This window comes from Aedes aegypti, chromosome 3 (genome assembly GCF_002204515.2).
Source record: "Aedes aegypti strain LVP_AGWG chromosome 3, AaegL5.0 Primary Assembly, whole genome shotgun sequence".
NCBI lineage: Eukaryota > Metazoa > Arthropoda > Insecta > Diptera > Culicidae > Aedes > Aedes aegypti.
The window spans coordinates 290323345-290338347 of NC_035109.1; the positions used below are offsets into that span (position 1 = coordinate 290323345).

Here is a 15003-nt window from a genome sequence, read left to right on the forward strand (position 1 = left end):
ATATTTATTATTAAAGAGTTATTTATGATTTATTTCTTGTGAAAATTATGTGCCGAGTTGTGTGAAAATCCTTCCAGCTATTCGGTGGAAACTTACCATTTAACTACCAGTTACTTAGTAGAATCTAAAAATTGGTAGAATCCACATGTTCGTTTTGTGGATGTGGATGTATTTTTAAAGAAGGAACCGTGCATAAACTAAATTATTGAATCATTCAACACCGTCTGAGATGCTTCCAAGATATCTTGTTAAAATCGTTCCAGAAATTGTTTAAATCTACCATGTTTATGAAAAGAGCTAATAACTTATATAAGAGGAATGGTCGAATTTAGTGTGTGACGCAACATTAGCCCTCTATCACTCTTCGTTTATGTCTATGATTGTTTTCTTAGATAACGCCTTATTAATATGTATTTCAAAAAAATAAGATGCATCATACATTTTGGCGCCCCCTTAAGCCTGGCGCCCTTGGCGGGTGCCAACCTGGCCAACCGCACGCTACGGCACTGACTGTAAACAAAAACTGTTGAGTATTGTTCTGAAGAAGATTCTTGAGGAATACATTTTGGTTTGGTGTCGATAGATATCCTTGTTACAAAATCATAGCATATAAATCACAACTGTTGTTCAAAGTACAACAGCGCGACAGCCCGAAGGTTAAGGATATATGAACGTAATGACTAATAAATACTTTTAACAATAAAAAATGAAATTAACTAGAACTACTACTAAACAGCCTAATTATGTTAAGACTTTACGACAATTGACATTCAAGCCTCTAATCTTACGGATTTAATTGAAAAAAACAAAAACTGTAAAAATCTTTGGAAGATCTCCTAGTGTAACAATTGGAAAATTCGATTGGAGGATTAGTGGAAAAATATCTGCAGGAAGTCTTAAGATAACGTTTGTAAAAAAAATCAAAGTAATCCCAGGAGCAAATTCAGGAAAAATTTCTGAAGATATTCTTGTAAAAGTTGATGGGAGAATATCTGGGAGGATTGGTGTAGGAATCTCTTAAAGAATTTCTGATGAGATTCCTGTAGGAGTCCCTGAAAGTATTTCAGATGAAACTTCTGGAGAAACGACTATGATAATTCCTGAAGCTTTTCCTCAAGAAATATGAGATGAAATTTTTGAAGAATTAGTTGAAAATTCTCGTAAAATATTGGAGCCTGTATAATTTTGCATTAGAATGCCCTGCAAGCAAGATAAGGAAAAAAAGAGAACTACGAGACCCTTTAATTAACAGAAAATAAAGACTTTTGAGACCGTTCAACAAAAATAGATACTTTTAAGACATGCATTTAAATAGAGACCAAGTCTATGAAAAGTGACCTGCTACCAGCCCTAAAAACGGTAAATTGATTGTTTCGACAATTTAAACTGATAGTTGTTTGAATTCCAGATTACTTTCCCAAAATCAGTTTTCCTGTTTTTCAAATTTTGAATGATTTTAAAAATCGTCCATGAAGATATTTGAATCCATTACCGATCCAACGTTATTCATAAAATTCAAATATGTCTCGAGAAATCGATAAAATTACATACCCGAAAAGATCTTCACTGAACAGCCCAAGAAGCGTTTTGATAGCGGAGCGGCCGATTTTTTTTAAAGATTTCAAGTACTGCCTCAAAGAAATTTCCCTGATTGTTATCGAATTCCCTGAGATTTCTATTTTTTTTTTCAGGTAGTAGACACCCTATTTCTGCAAGAAAAAAAAAAGTTCCTTCGTTTCACGATTATTTTCTCCAAGTTTAATAAACATCACATAAAATATCACGAATTTTAGTTACATCACAGTCCAATACTTCAGGAAATTATTTTGGGCTTCCAGGGATTTTCGGAATGTCACCTCCGAAAATTTTACAATAAGTTCGTTTTGCATCAGTCCGTGGATTACTTAAGTAATTTTCTTCAGGAAATGCTCCGGATGGACCCGTAGTAAATTTAGCGAAACACTTAGCGATGTTGGGTTGTTGCTCCAAGTTTCCGACCAGTAAAAAAAATTGGTCTTTGTTGTTGCATTTGAACCTAAAATAATTAAGGAATAAATTAACTATTAAAGCTATCAAAGAAAAATTGTCATAAATAACTTACATTTTAAGTTTCGTGATGAAAAGACCAACTTTGGAGAAGAAAAAAAATCGCGATACGTTCCGATCCGCAAGTTCCGAGTGGCGGATTGAAAGTAAACAAAAATACGCGTTCGAACGAAAACGAGAATAGACTAAACCTTCGAATGATTGATGTTCGAAAGATCGAATGGTTCGAATTTGCTTCGAACGAAAACGAGAATGCGAATCAGCGATACATTCGAACGAATCCAATTCGTACGTAAACAAGAATAAGGTGTCGGCCAGGGTAGACGCGTCACGCGAAGCGACGCGAAAATTGCCTGGGAAAGAATAACAATTATTAATAATGAAATGTCAAACTCCAAAGGATTTTCGCGTCGCGTCGCGTGACGCGTCTACCCTGGCCGACACCTAAGGGTGATTATCTCCGTAATGTCTTGAATGACCATAACCGGTACCAATTTTTTTTTTTTTTTTTTCGAAAATAGTTCCCAATTTTGAGAAATAATTCGTTAGATGCATTTCGCCATGCAAATATTATTTGCGTTAGACACTAGCGCATGTGCGTTACTGTGCGGTGAGTAGCGAATCAAGCCAAGCATGTAACCCTTTGAACTAGAGAGCTGCAAGTTCTTTCAAATAATTTTCATACGTGATTTCAGAATCGGATCAATGTCATTGACTTCTTCTGGTGATATTTCCTTGAAGTTAACCTAGAGAACTGCAATTTATTTTAAACAATTTATATTCGTGGTTTAAGGGGGCAGGATCCGTTATCGTAATCATCGTCATCATCGAAACTTCAAAAGCAGTTTTTCTGCTCAATACAAAAAATTAATGAACGAAAATGTCTTCATTGTGTAACGGGTGGAGAATATAATACAGTGAACACATTTTCATATAAATTATCTTCATTTTGAACGAAAAACCTGCTGCTGCAAGGGGACGGACCTGGTGTAGTGGTTAGAACACACGCCTCTCACGCCGAGGACCTGGGATCGAATCCCAACCCCGAGATAGTCACTAAAAATTTCTGTGACGACTTCTTTCGGAAGGGAAGTAAAGCCGTTGGTCCCGAGATGAACTAGCCCCGGGGTTAAAAATCTCGTGAATAAAGGTGAAAAAACTGCTTTTGGAAAACCTGAAATTAATGACGGATCCTGCCCCCTTAACAATCATATCAATAACATTACCATCCTTAATAGTCACTGTTCGGAGACCTGCGATTTAAAAACGCTCTACGGCAAAATTGAAGCTGAAGAATGTATATTACAGTATCAACGTATCAACGTAGTTCGAATTCCCAAGAGCAGGCTTGATAGAAACTCCTCTGCGGCGCAAAGAGGAGGCGATTGTGCCGTTTTTCTGAGGAGAAACATTGAACTCAAAATTTTCAACACAGATCCTCAAGCAATTCGAATGAGAAGTGCAAAAAAAATGCGAGGATTTTCATTGGTAATCTCTCTCTCTCTTGTTGCGATGCTCACCTTTACTCACGCTTCAAAATAAATCTTGAGCGTCCCGCCCGAACAAGGCAGTCCTCGGAGAGTTGTAAGAGCATTCTTTTTTGACGGAATTTTACTCTGGTGTGTTTTGTGCTGCATCTTCCTTGCTCAATTTACGTTGTCTCTCTGCATAGCATTTTTTCGCTTCCTCGCAAAGAGTCAAAGGCAGCACGCTGCTCTAGAGTATGCCATTGAACTCTGGTGATGTTGAGGAGTATCATCAAGCCTGCCCAAAAGCACATGGACAAACAGTATGGCCGATTGAATGAATAGCATGATTTTCCCTTAGTAATTCCCATATAAACTTTGAAGGGCTTGTGCAGTCTTAGTTTTCATCCGATTGCGCTCAAATTTTGGGAGGACACTAAGAATTTGGTTTACAATCAAATGAATGGTGTGGAGCAAAAACGATTTTTTTAACCACCTTAGTAGTGCATAACACAGTTTACGACATGGCACATTCAGCTGTACTTCTGCAAGAAGATCAGTACACGCGATATGACCCGTCAGAATATCGTGTACAAGAAGTCTTTGAAGATTTTGCCTTCTAGCTGAAAGCAGCTCAAGGTTCATAAGCTCATAGCGTGAAGAATAATCCGGTAAGTTCCAAGGGAGGCGCCGAAGAGCGAAACGGATGAAGGATTTTTGCACTCGTTCTATCCGAATCACTTGGGACCTGTGATACGGTGTCCATACACGAACAGCATATTCTAAAATACTGCGACTTAGGGCACGGAACAAAGCTTTCAGTTCATATGCATCGGTAAACTGCGATGCATTTCTACAGATGAATCCAACCACGGAAAACGCCTTAGCACTAACAGCGGAAATATGCTCATTGAAACGCAATTTAGAGTCAATTATTACTCCTAAATCTCGAACAGATTAAACACGCTCGAGAGTTGTTCCGGTTATAGCGTAAGCGTAGCAATTGAGGTAAGGCTGCGGCAAAACGATATAACCTAACATTTTAAAAATTAGAGGTCCCAGCACACTGCCTCGTGGTAAAGGAATGCTAAAGGCAGTGGATCGAGAAGTGTTGATCTTGACCAAAGATGGTTAAAAGGAAAAAGATAATTGACTCCCATCTTGTTAAGGCGGCATGAAAAGCGCCGCACTGGTGAGTCAAAAGTCAACTAATACGTAACGTCCTCCTAGTGTCCACCAGATGTCGAAGTATTCGTTTATGACATTCACGCTCAAAAAAAAGTTACACAGCAAACACAGGGTTGTTCGATAATGCCGATCAACTCTGAATGCCACAAAATGTAAGAAAAAAAGAAGAAACCAGCATAGGAGCAATTTTTTAAGCATGTGTAAAAATAACACAAATTTTGTGTTGGTCCATAAGAGGCTGATCTTGTGTAAGTCGTTCTCTATTATGTGTAAATTTTTTTAAGCATGTTTGCTTTAATTTGTTCCTCTTTTATCATCGTTTTTCAATTGCACGATAATTTGAGTGTGACCGAAAATAATTTTTACTCGCTTTTCACTCAACAGATGGCAGTAGCGTTATTTGAATAGCGTGTCGCCAGTAAAATACATGGCAAAATAAAGAGTGGTTCATCTTTTTTCCTTTTACCCATCTTCGTCCTGACATAAGTTTTATTGTCAGTGAGGTAGGAATCCAGTCTGATAACCAATCTGGAAACCTCATTTGACGCAGCTTTTCGACAACATAAAGATGGGACAGTGTCGAACGCCTTTGAGAAATCAGCGTAGATTGAATCAATTTGTTTTCGCTGCTCAACCTCACGAAACAGCATGTTTGAGTAGCATATCAAGTTGGAAGTTGTTGAACGATCCATATTGGTACTCAGAAATGACCGATTTTGCAGCAGATAGCACCACTTTGTGTACCATGGACTCCAATAGTTTTCCAAGGCAACATAGAATTGAGATTCCTCGATAATTATCCACAAGACGAATGCTGCCTGATTTGTGAATGGGAATCATTGTAGCAGTTTTCCATAATTCCGGAAACGTTTTTTCACTGAAAGACCGATTGAAAAGCATGGTCAACGGTGTTACTAAAGAAGTAGCACGGTCTTTCAACAGATGGAGAGTCAAGCCATCCACTCCAGCACCTTTCGTGGCGTCTAATTTCTGTAAAGCATTCAACGCTTCACAGGAGATGCTGTACTGTACATACTTTGGAAGTAGCTCGCAAAGAGGTTCGTTGCTTCTACGGATGCTGCGTCCTTAGTGTCTTTGTAGATAAGGGTGTATATGCTTCCAGAACTTCGAAGGGTTTGTTTTGGCGAAGAGCTGCAGATTTCCAAAGTATAGTCGATAGCTCGTGTCAAGAAGATCATTATAGGAGGATTTCAGTTGACAAAGTGTATTCCTATTTTCTACGGTTTTATTAGCAAAATACGGCTTTCGTGTCTTTCTCAGCCTGTAGCGCAGCCTGTAAGTTTCGTAGTTGGGGACTCCACCAAAGCTTTCGATCTACATCATGATTAACGCGCCGACAACATGGGATGACTGATCGAAGTATTTCGTAGATTTTTTCTGTTGAAATTTTATTTAGAAAGCAAGAAACCTTGTGAACTATTGAATCATCAAGTGACGCAAATGCTTAGTTGGTTAAAGCACCAGTGTAGCATAGGAATGAAGTTGGAATCCAACATTAGAACGTGGATTGTTCAATAATTTCACTCATGATTTGGGATTCCCTTAAGAACTTCTTTGAAGATTTTTCCAGGAATTTCTTCCTGGGACCTTCTTTATACATTCTCCTACTGTATCTTCTACGGACTTCCTCCGACATTTTCGTTGTAATTTTTACTGGAAGCGCTGAAGAAAGGATTCCTTCAGAGTTTTAAACAATATTCTATCAGATATACTTCCATAAAGTTATACGACTTTAACCACGAATTCTTCCAAGTATTCGCAAAAGAATTCTTCCAGAGAATAGTCAAAGATGTTTTACTAATTTTAAAAAGGGATGCATTTCTGAAGGAAATCCTCAAGTAGTCTCTGGTGAAACTTATTGATAAATGCCTACCGGATGAACTCTTGCCTAAGAGAACTCCATGTAGGGATCTATGATGAGCTTAATGAAAACTTGAGGAAGTTTTAGAGGTTTCTCAAGGCAAACTGATGTAATAATTATTGGATTTTCTATAGGAATCATTAAATAAAAACAGACAGAAAAGCTGAAAAAAATAACAGGAATAATCTGTACTATTATTTCTGTAGCATTTTCTTTAGAGTTAAAAACCCTAAGGGGTCTATTTGTAGAAGCAGCAAGAGGATCTTTGGAAAGAAGAATCAGAAGAATCTGAAGTTTCTGAAGGAACTCTATAAAGAAAACCTGAACCTATCATTTGAGAAATAATGAAAGTTTCGGTATGAATTTCCAAGGGGATTCCTGAGAAAATTACTGAACGAATCTTAAAAATCTCGGACTCGGAATAAGTATTCAATTCGTTGAAATATGTTACACCATAAAAGAGTGAAAGAGAAACTTTGTGATGTGATGGCAACAGTTATTAGATCTTTCAGACGTAAAATGCATATATTTTATTGTTGCCCTTCCTCTAACAAACTAACCCAAAATTGTTTCAATAAATGACTTCGACAGCAAGAACCATTTTCACTGCAAAACCTGAAAAATAAGATTGAGTTAGCAGTTATCGTGAACAAATGACAAGTGATTCAGTATGAGTAATGCTTTAACTAATATGTACAAACGAAATATATATCTAAAAAGAAATATACAATAAAACCACCAGTAGTTGCTTGTGAATAAAACAAAAGTGCAAAATGGATTACGATAATAAATAAAATTAATAGTAAACATGACCAATTAAAGAATAATATATTATAAATTAGCCTAGATTAAATGTGGAGTGAACCAATGACGTGTACTGATATTTACAACAACAAAACGAAAACTAATATGAAAGAAACGCAAAGCACTGTTTGTTGGCACAATAGACACAACTATCGAATCCACTACTCAGAACGATGATGTGCGAAACAGTGATGGAACAATTTTATTGGAACACAAAAACGGAACATGGTAGGTATATCTCGATGGCATAATATTATGAAATGGACAAAACAGTACGAGCTGGCGAACAAACAAACGTACGAAGGAGCGACATATTGCTGTGTAGTACTTGATGAGTTGAAAATGGGGTTTCTTTGTGTGATTCATATGTTGTTCAGAAAAAAGAAGGTCACGCTCTCGCTCAAGTTTGAACTCGAGGTCCACTCACACACGCACAATCATCGCGGTTTAATGGTTTGACAAATCAAAAGGACAGTTTCGAACCGAACGAAATCTATGGGAAATGTTCCTAAATGAAAACGCATCATGACTCTCTCTCTCATTCTAAAATTCTATGTTTTCCCTGACGACAGCTACTAATCGAGCTAATAAGGCACTCTGTGGTTTTATGTATTTTCTTCACATTAAAAATTTAGCTTTTTCGAACGACATCATAAACCATGTTTATCATTTCATTGATTCTTGCGAAGAGATTTCCAAAAGTTGAAAACTTAGTGGAAATCGCGTCGATTATTCTATCCTAAGGGCCCTATTCGAATTTTGAACCCTTCGAAGCATTCATAAACCAATCAGAGCGAAGCTAAAAACCCCTGGTAATACGAGATCCGATTTATGAACATTCGAAAGAGTCTAAAGTTTTAACGTGTTTGTTTTTCAAAAGTTCAAATCAGTTTTTTGTCGGTTGTTTACGTGAGAGTGTATCGAAGCTGGTCTGCGACTGAGTCGGACTTGGAGGCCTTGGCGGCGAAGTATTCCATGGTGTTTCTATAAAAAAGAAAGAAAAAAGAGAGAAAAACAATAACAGAAAATCTTCTTGCAACAAATTTCGTGAGCAGCGGTACAGAGGGCAGTACACACAACGGCGGACGGACAACTTCCATATTTCAACGTTTCCGGATTTTAGGTGGGATCCACACTTCGGCATCGCTATCGGGAGATTCAGGTATATTTCATCAAACCAAATTCAACACATTCCGATCGAAGAAGAAAACGAGACAAAACGAAAGCGTAGAAATCAGAACTCACACGACTACAGGAATTAAACCAACAAACGAAAAAGTGGAAAACAAAATCTTTGCTAACTAACTAGGTATAAGAATTTTTGAACACATTTCCTGTAACGAAGTTTAATGTACTAAACGTGTGTCTCTATTCGCGTAATAAAGAATACGGACGATGCAAGCAATGATAGTTGTCACGCATATTTGAGGTCCGCTTTTGTAATAGTAGGTGACATCTTTATCTACAGAGCTCATCAGAGATTCACGAACCTACAGAGCGCTTTTACGCATCGAATAAATACACGTGGCTTATTGACAAGACTGTTGGATCTTGTCGTCCTTAGTTACGTGGTCGTGTAGAGCTTCTTTTACTATTAGACCCTGTATAGTATATTAAGAATATTACAATTCTTCATTAGTCTCCTCAGTTGATTATTTATGATAATTTAATAGATCTATGTAATTTATTTCGAAAGGTTCTCTCCAAGATACCGACAACGCAATCGAAGATTTCTGCAGTTTTACAAAAGTTTTATAAAAAATAAAAATCATTGCGAAGAACCCTTGCATATAAACCGTGCATAATGAGTGCGGCTCTTCTTTTATCCACAAACTTTCACCCACTTTTTGAAATCTTAAGCTACTAGAGAAAAATAGGCGTAATCGGTAACACCTAAGTTTTGAGGATTGCGTTTGTGCACAGCAAAAAATAAATTAAAATTGAACGTAATCCTTGCTATGCACAAATAACTCGATAAATCGGTCAATCGATGAAAATGTCAATAAACCCATTTCGACCAACAACTACATTTTTTTCACTTGGGTCAGTGTGGTAAGATGATCGCTTAGAGGTATCTATAGGATATTCATAGCTTGTTTTTGACTAAATCCGGTGCAGATTTCGTTAGCTTCCTAGCAAGATCGCCGATTTTTTTAAAGTTTCCTAGCAAACTGTTGATAGAATCGAATATATTTGTAATTCTTCACAATTTGCACTCAAACCAACTGAATTTTTGACGAAATTTTTAATTAATATCTAGTGTAGTGATCCTTGAAAAGTTTATAAGAAATCCTCATCAAATTTATTAAACTATTAAAAACATTGCATAAAGCAGGGCTGGTAGCAGTCAGACAGTAAAATAATAGTGACTTTAGTGACCAAAATGATAAAAATAGTGACCAAAAAGTGACCTAAAAGTGACTTCAGAACTACATGTAATATTCATGAAAATTACTATAAATGAAAATACGTTCTATGTGGATATTAACCAATCTTCATTTTGGGTGAATTTAAAGTCTAGAGAACTGCACTGCACGCTTTTATAACTAATTTAAATCAGCCTTCGTTTGAACAAAAGCTGGTCATAGCCTCCACACACTCTTGTTCAGCTGTTAAACATCTAATTCTGGCGATTTTATTCAGCCTTAAGCTTAAATGAAGCTATATGGAAGGCTTAACAAAGGTCTAGCATGCGCTTATTCAAGCCCCTTTCAATAACGTCATTTCTATTTTTATGGCAACCTTCGAAAGCTTAGCAATCGCTTATTCATCCATTATTCAACAAAGAATCAAAAAAATGTTAAAATATTCACAGGTTAATAGTTTTGAGTTTTATAATCGCTACCAACAATTTCAAACACGCAGTGGAGAAGTGTGCTGAAATTTTAAGATGAAGATAAGTATATATGAAAATTGAGAATTGAACTGGGATTCACTTATTTATAACCACTCACCTTTACAACTGCCCCACATGAGGCTGTGTGAACATCATTGAAAGCAAGGGAATAACTTATCCACTTGTCTGAATAAGGGCTATGTGAAAGGTTGCATCAAGGCTGGAGAAGTATTGTTTAAAAACTGAACTGCTACGGCAAATGAAATGTAATATGTTGTTAACAAAATGTTAATTAAATCTTAAATTTGTTTTATCAAATTAGGATGATAGTGTTGTCAAATAACACAGAACACCTAGATATAAGAAATGAATGTAATGTTTGGAATGATACTAATAAAGAAATTAAAAAAAAAAAAAAAAAAAAAAAAAAAGGCTGGAGAAGTATTATCAGTGCTTTGCGAAAACAACTAAATTAGCTGTCATAAGTGTGTTTTGATTTTAATTTTAAACTAGAATGCTCAAAAATCTCCAATTAATGCTGCTTAATGGTTGTCACTTGCGTTGATAACGATTACGAATAAAGTGGAAAATAAGTTTATTCTGTAGCTTCGTTCACTGCAGTTCTATGCATATTTGTCCCGCCGTCCATAAGGTTTACATGGAACATGGGACAAGTAGTCGTAGAAGAGCAGTTCAGGTAATTAAAAAAATGACGAAGAAATCATCGTGATCGAGGGTAGAATTTCATCTGCTGAAATCAGGAGTTCTTTTTCGACAAACCATATGCTCGTGTGCGTTTAGCATGCTTTGTGATGTGGAGATTTATTGTACGATGTGTTCAATGAATCCGGTTTTGACCCAAACTTTGGTATGTATTTTTTGTTACCCTACGGCGGGACGAATTTTCGACATTGGGTGTTGATTAAAGCTTTAAATAACCTTTAATCAATGTCATTTAGGTTGGTTGAACAAAAGTGAAAACTGTTGATGGAGAATAGTTTTTTCAACTTGATATTCAACTTCGAATGAACTGCTGAATAGGAGTGTTTAATAAGCTTTTCTTCAAATTATTGTTCAGCTGTCACGGTGTTCAGTCTTGTACACCATTAATCAGCCAATATTCAGATATTACTCTTGCTGTTCAGCTTAAATTGTTACTTAGGGACGTAAGCGCCAATATGCTCAAAATTGTCGTTGCTATGCATTCTTTGCCTGATAACACACTCGTTGGACATGCGAACAGCACTTATTTGGTAGCACATACACCACTATATGCGAACATTCACACGGTTTGCCTAGTGTTTCTAGTCTGCTATGATTATGATTGAAACTTACTGTTTGGTCGCATAAAATACCATGCTAATATGGGCAATGCAGTAGTAAGGGTGTCCATTCAAAATCAGCTTTTGAATTCCCGAATGTCCACAAAAATATAAAAAAAACTTGATATTTTAGTTTTTTTTATACAAAATAGTCAAAATCGGAAGACTTGAGATTATAAATTAAATTAAATTTGTGAGCTGAATATGATTCGAATTTCAAAAAAGTTTTGGACAAAATTATATGAACTTGTTTGTTGAAATATCTAGTAGCACGTCCACCACATTAAAGTCATTGGAATTTCAGAGAGATTTTGTAATTATATGAACATTTTTTTGCTCTGTGTAATTTATACTGATTTTCCCAAAAACTGCAAAGTTCAATAACAAACCTTCTAAGACTGCCTTCGAAATTATGCGTTAGCCATAGTCATGACTGATTACTGGACAAATTCTTGATCTGGTGAAACTTATGTTGGATCTTTTTAACAGAAACGGTATATTCGAAAACAATTTATTTTTCTCCTTTGAAGCTGGCTAAATTTTGGACATGAATCTGAAATTACATCTTACAAGCAATCTATCAAAAATTTGACTAAGAATTGCGTCAAAAACTTAACAAAGTTTACCAAAAGGACCTCGCTTTTTATTTATTTTAAAAGATTTTGAAATCATGAACAATTTTACATGAAATTTGTTGGGAATGATTGGAAAAATACACTGCAAATCTGCAGAAATATTTATAAAATCTCGTCAGGGGCCTCATAAGAAGGCCCATATCAAGGAATAACTAATAGGTAATCCAGACAAGGCTTCATCAAAAATCAGTATCATCGCAGGAATCCGCCAATCGTACTTTTGAATTAATCTGTCCAAGATTTCAGTGGATCTCCCAAAAAAAAATGTCAAATATTCATTTGGCTCAGGTTTTCGTAAATGGCAATATCATCAACCATAACAACTTTCTACGACTTATTTTGGTGGTTTGTAAGTTTAGTGCTTGGAGATGTTCGTTTAAAAATAATTTTCCCGGTGACCGCACGTTTTATCTGTTTCACGACCCGTTTTGTATAGAAATAGTTGACCTAAGATAAAGTGATTCTTATCGATATTAGTACTCGTTTTGAAGTCCTGGACGAGTTTCTAACAAATTCCTTGAATTTTCGTTTGTTATTAAAACCCCGTCTCCGGCTTATCTCCGGGAGAAATTTTGATGAGGGTCTTTCAAATAGGAGGTTAAACATTCCTTCTATAGTCACATATTATTGCAGAAAGTTCACTAGTAATTTATTCAGCAGATCTGTCAGATATTGGCCCGGGAATTCGCCAACATTTATTAAAATATTACGACTACTATCTATTCGACTATCTATTTCTTGCTGTTTGTGTTTGAAAAGATAACCCAGCCTTATATTTCAATACCGTTAAATCACGAAAACAGTGACTTTAGTGACCAATTTTCTGAAAAAAGTGACTTTAGTGACCAGGTCGAAAAAAGTGACCAAGTCACTAAAAAGTGACTTGCTACCAGCCCTGCATACATGAAGATGGGTTGATATCTAACCCATCTTTGAAAAACTTCTTGGCAAGAACTGTGATAGAACCTTTTATATACATGAAGAAACCTTTCAAATCTAGTGAAGATCTTTTGGGATAGTTCTTGAAGAAATCTTCATTATACACCTGAGAATATTTGTAACAGCTCGCTGGCATCTCAACTATCTGTTTTTGTTAGATCTTAACCATTTTTTTTGTAAGCTCTTGGAAGATGTTTAGTAAACTCCCGAAAAGATTCATAGTGGACTTTGTGGATCCAAAAGAACTTGCAGGATCTGTGATGGATCTGGGTGGCCTACCAAAAACGTGATTTATAACAAGATCTTTGGATGGATTTCATAAACTTTTGTTTGGAGAACATTCATTTTATGGATCTACTGGATGTTCCTAAAACTTTTAAGGGGATCGCAGCTTCAGAAAAGATGGTAATCACTAAGCTAAGCTAATAGATCTCTACAACTGATTTCGGATGAAGAGGAAAAATAACTTCAACACTTCACTTTCGCAAAAAAATAAATTACTAAAATCTCTCAATTATAGTTACTCAAGAACGATATTTACATCTCGAACCTTTAACTGAGACAACCAGTTATTGAGTATCAGTCGATGCAAGCTTTTACAGGTCTGTAAAGTTTTACCAAGAGCTTAAATGTGGATTGTAAAATTTAAAGCTAATTGGTTGATTTCACTAATTTCGACGCTACTTGTGAAAATTTCAGTTTTCGATTAACCCACTGTGAGTTACGTCGTGGGAAAAGTTATCAAATCTCGGTTTATGTTTTTAGATTATTTTACGACTCCTGTCCGGATTGTTTTTAGATTAAATTTTGATTTACAAGGCGTAGGTGCAACTGATCACGTCCATATTTTCCCATTCGTTCAGAACTTAAGTTTGAACTGAAATGCCTTGATCTGGAAAACATTACCATTAAGAAGTCTATATTGATGATTATTCTAGTTTTTTTAAATAAATTGGAATGGCTATTTGAAGATCCTATTATGCCTTTAGAAGGTAACACACAAAATTAGAACAAAATTCGGACTGCAGTTCTTGAAAGTACACACCCATATTAGTTAGACCTTATTTGGGTTTTGAAAGATTAGTTCGAAATTTGGAGTATATCTTACAAACTATTGGGAATTCCTCAATGCAACCTGCACAATGTAAACACATCAAGGCGATGTTCTCATTTATTAGAAGTGTTCTAGTGCAAAAACTTTTAAAAATGGGAATTTTTCATATTTTTTGGTTATGAATAATAAAACCTTTAATATTTTATGATGAGTGTCTTCCACAAAAATATGCTCTTAACCGACACGTGGAACTTTACATTTTGATAAACTACGAACGTTCTTTCTTCTTGTTTTGGTCATATTAACACTTCAGTGTTCGTGCTGTTGTATGTTGTGCGGAAACAGGTGGAAGACCCTCGCTCTTCTTTATAATAATGAGAAACACCATCACGACATCTTAAGGCGAAGTAGGCCGTCATTGAAATTTATACGCGTCGTTGATGATTGTGGCTAATTCATTTCACGATTTCGTTTCAAAGAAAATCAGTTGGTTTTGCACTGACACAGCTGAAAAAGTATCAGCATACTTTATGCATTTGTACGCACTAACATAATGAAAATTGTTTAAATTTTTCAATCTTTTAGGCCGCACGGGACGTCATTATAATCACCCTATCCATTTGAAGACGCAAATCTCAAGTACCACTCCATATATCAATATGAAAAATTTATCATATCATTCTATATATGTGCTGCATAACCCATACAATTTTTAGCTTCATCGGTTCACCAAAACCCGAGATTTGCTTCTGCAAAGTTTTGATGGAAATTGTTAGAACGAGAAAAAAGATAGGGAAAATAACACGGTCTCCCGTGTCACCTTAAAGTATG

General features: G+C 36.0%; 1 protein-coding gene and 1 long non-coding RNA gene across 20 annotated transcripts in view; both read right to left on the reverse strand.

Annotated features, from left to right (window-relative positions):
• LOC5566763 (protein argonaute-2) overlaps positions 1-15003 on the reverse strand; it is a 178714-nt gene that overhangs the window by 35458 nt on the left and 128253 nt on the right. For 12 of the 19 annotated variants that reach the window (XM_021849128.1, XM_021849129.1, XM_021849133.1 and 9 more), the window contains one exon: positions 8296-8370. The exons of the other annotated variants lie outside the window; for them this stretch is intronic. In XM_021849128.1, coding sequence (XP_021704820.1) covers positions 8296-8370 — 75 coding nt within the window. The remainder of the gene's footprint in view (positions 1-8295; positions 8371-15003) is intronic. 19 annotated transcript variants of the gene reach the window in all.
• On the reverse strand, positions 1732-2354 carry LOC110677766. Its single transcript, XR_002501178.1, has 2 exons — positions 2102-2354; positions 1732-2035 (listed from the first exon to the last, which is right to left on the reverse strand). It is a non-coding gene; the product is annotated as an uncharacterized LOC110677766 (long non-coding RNA).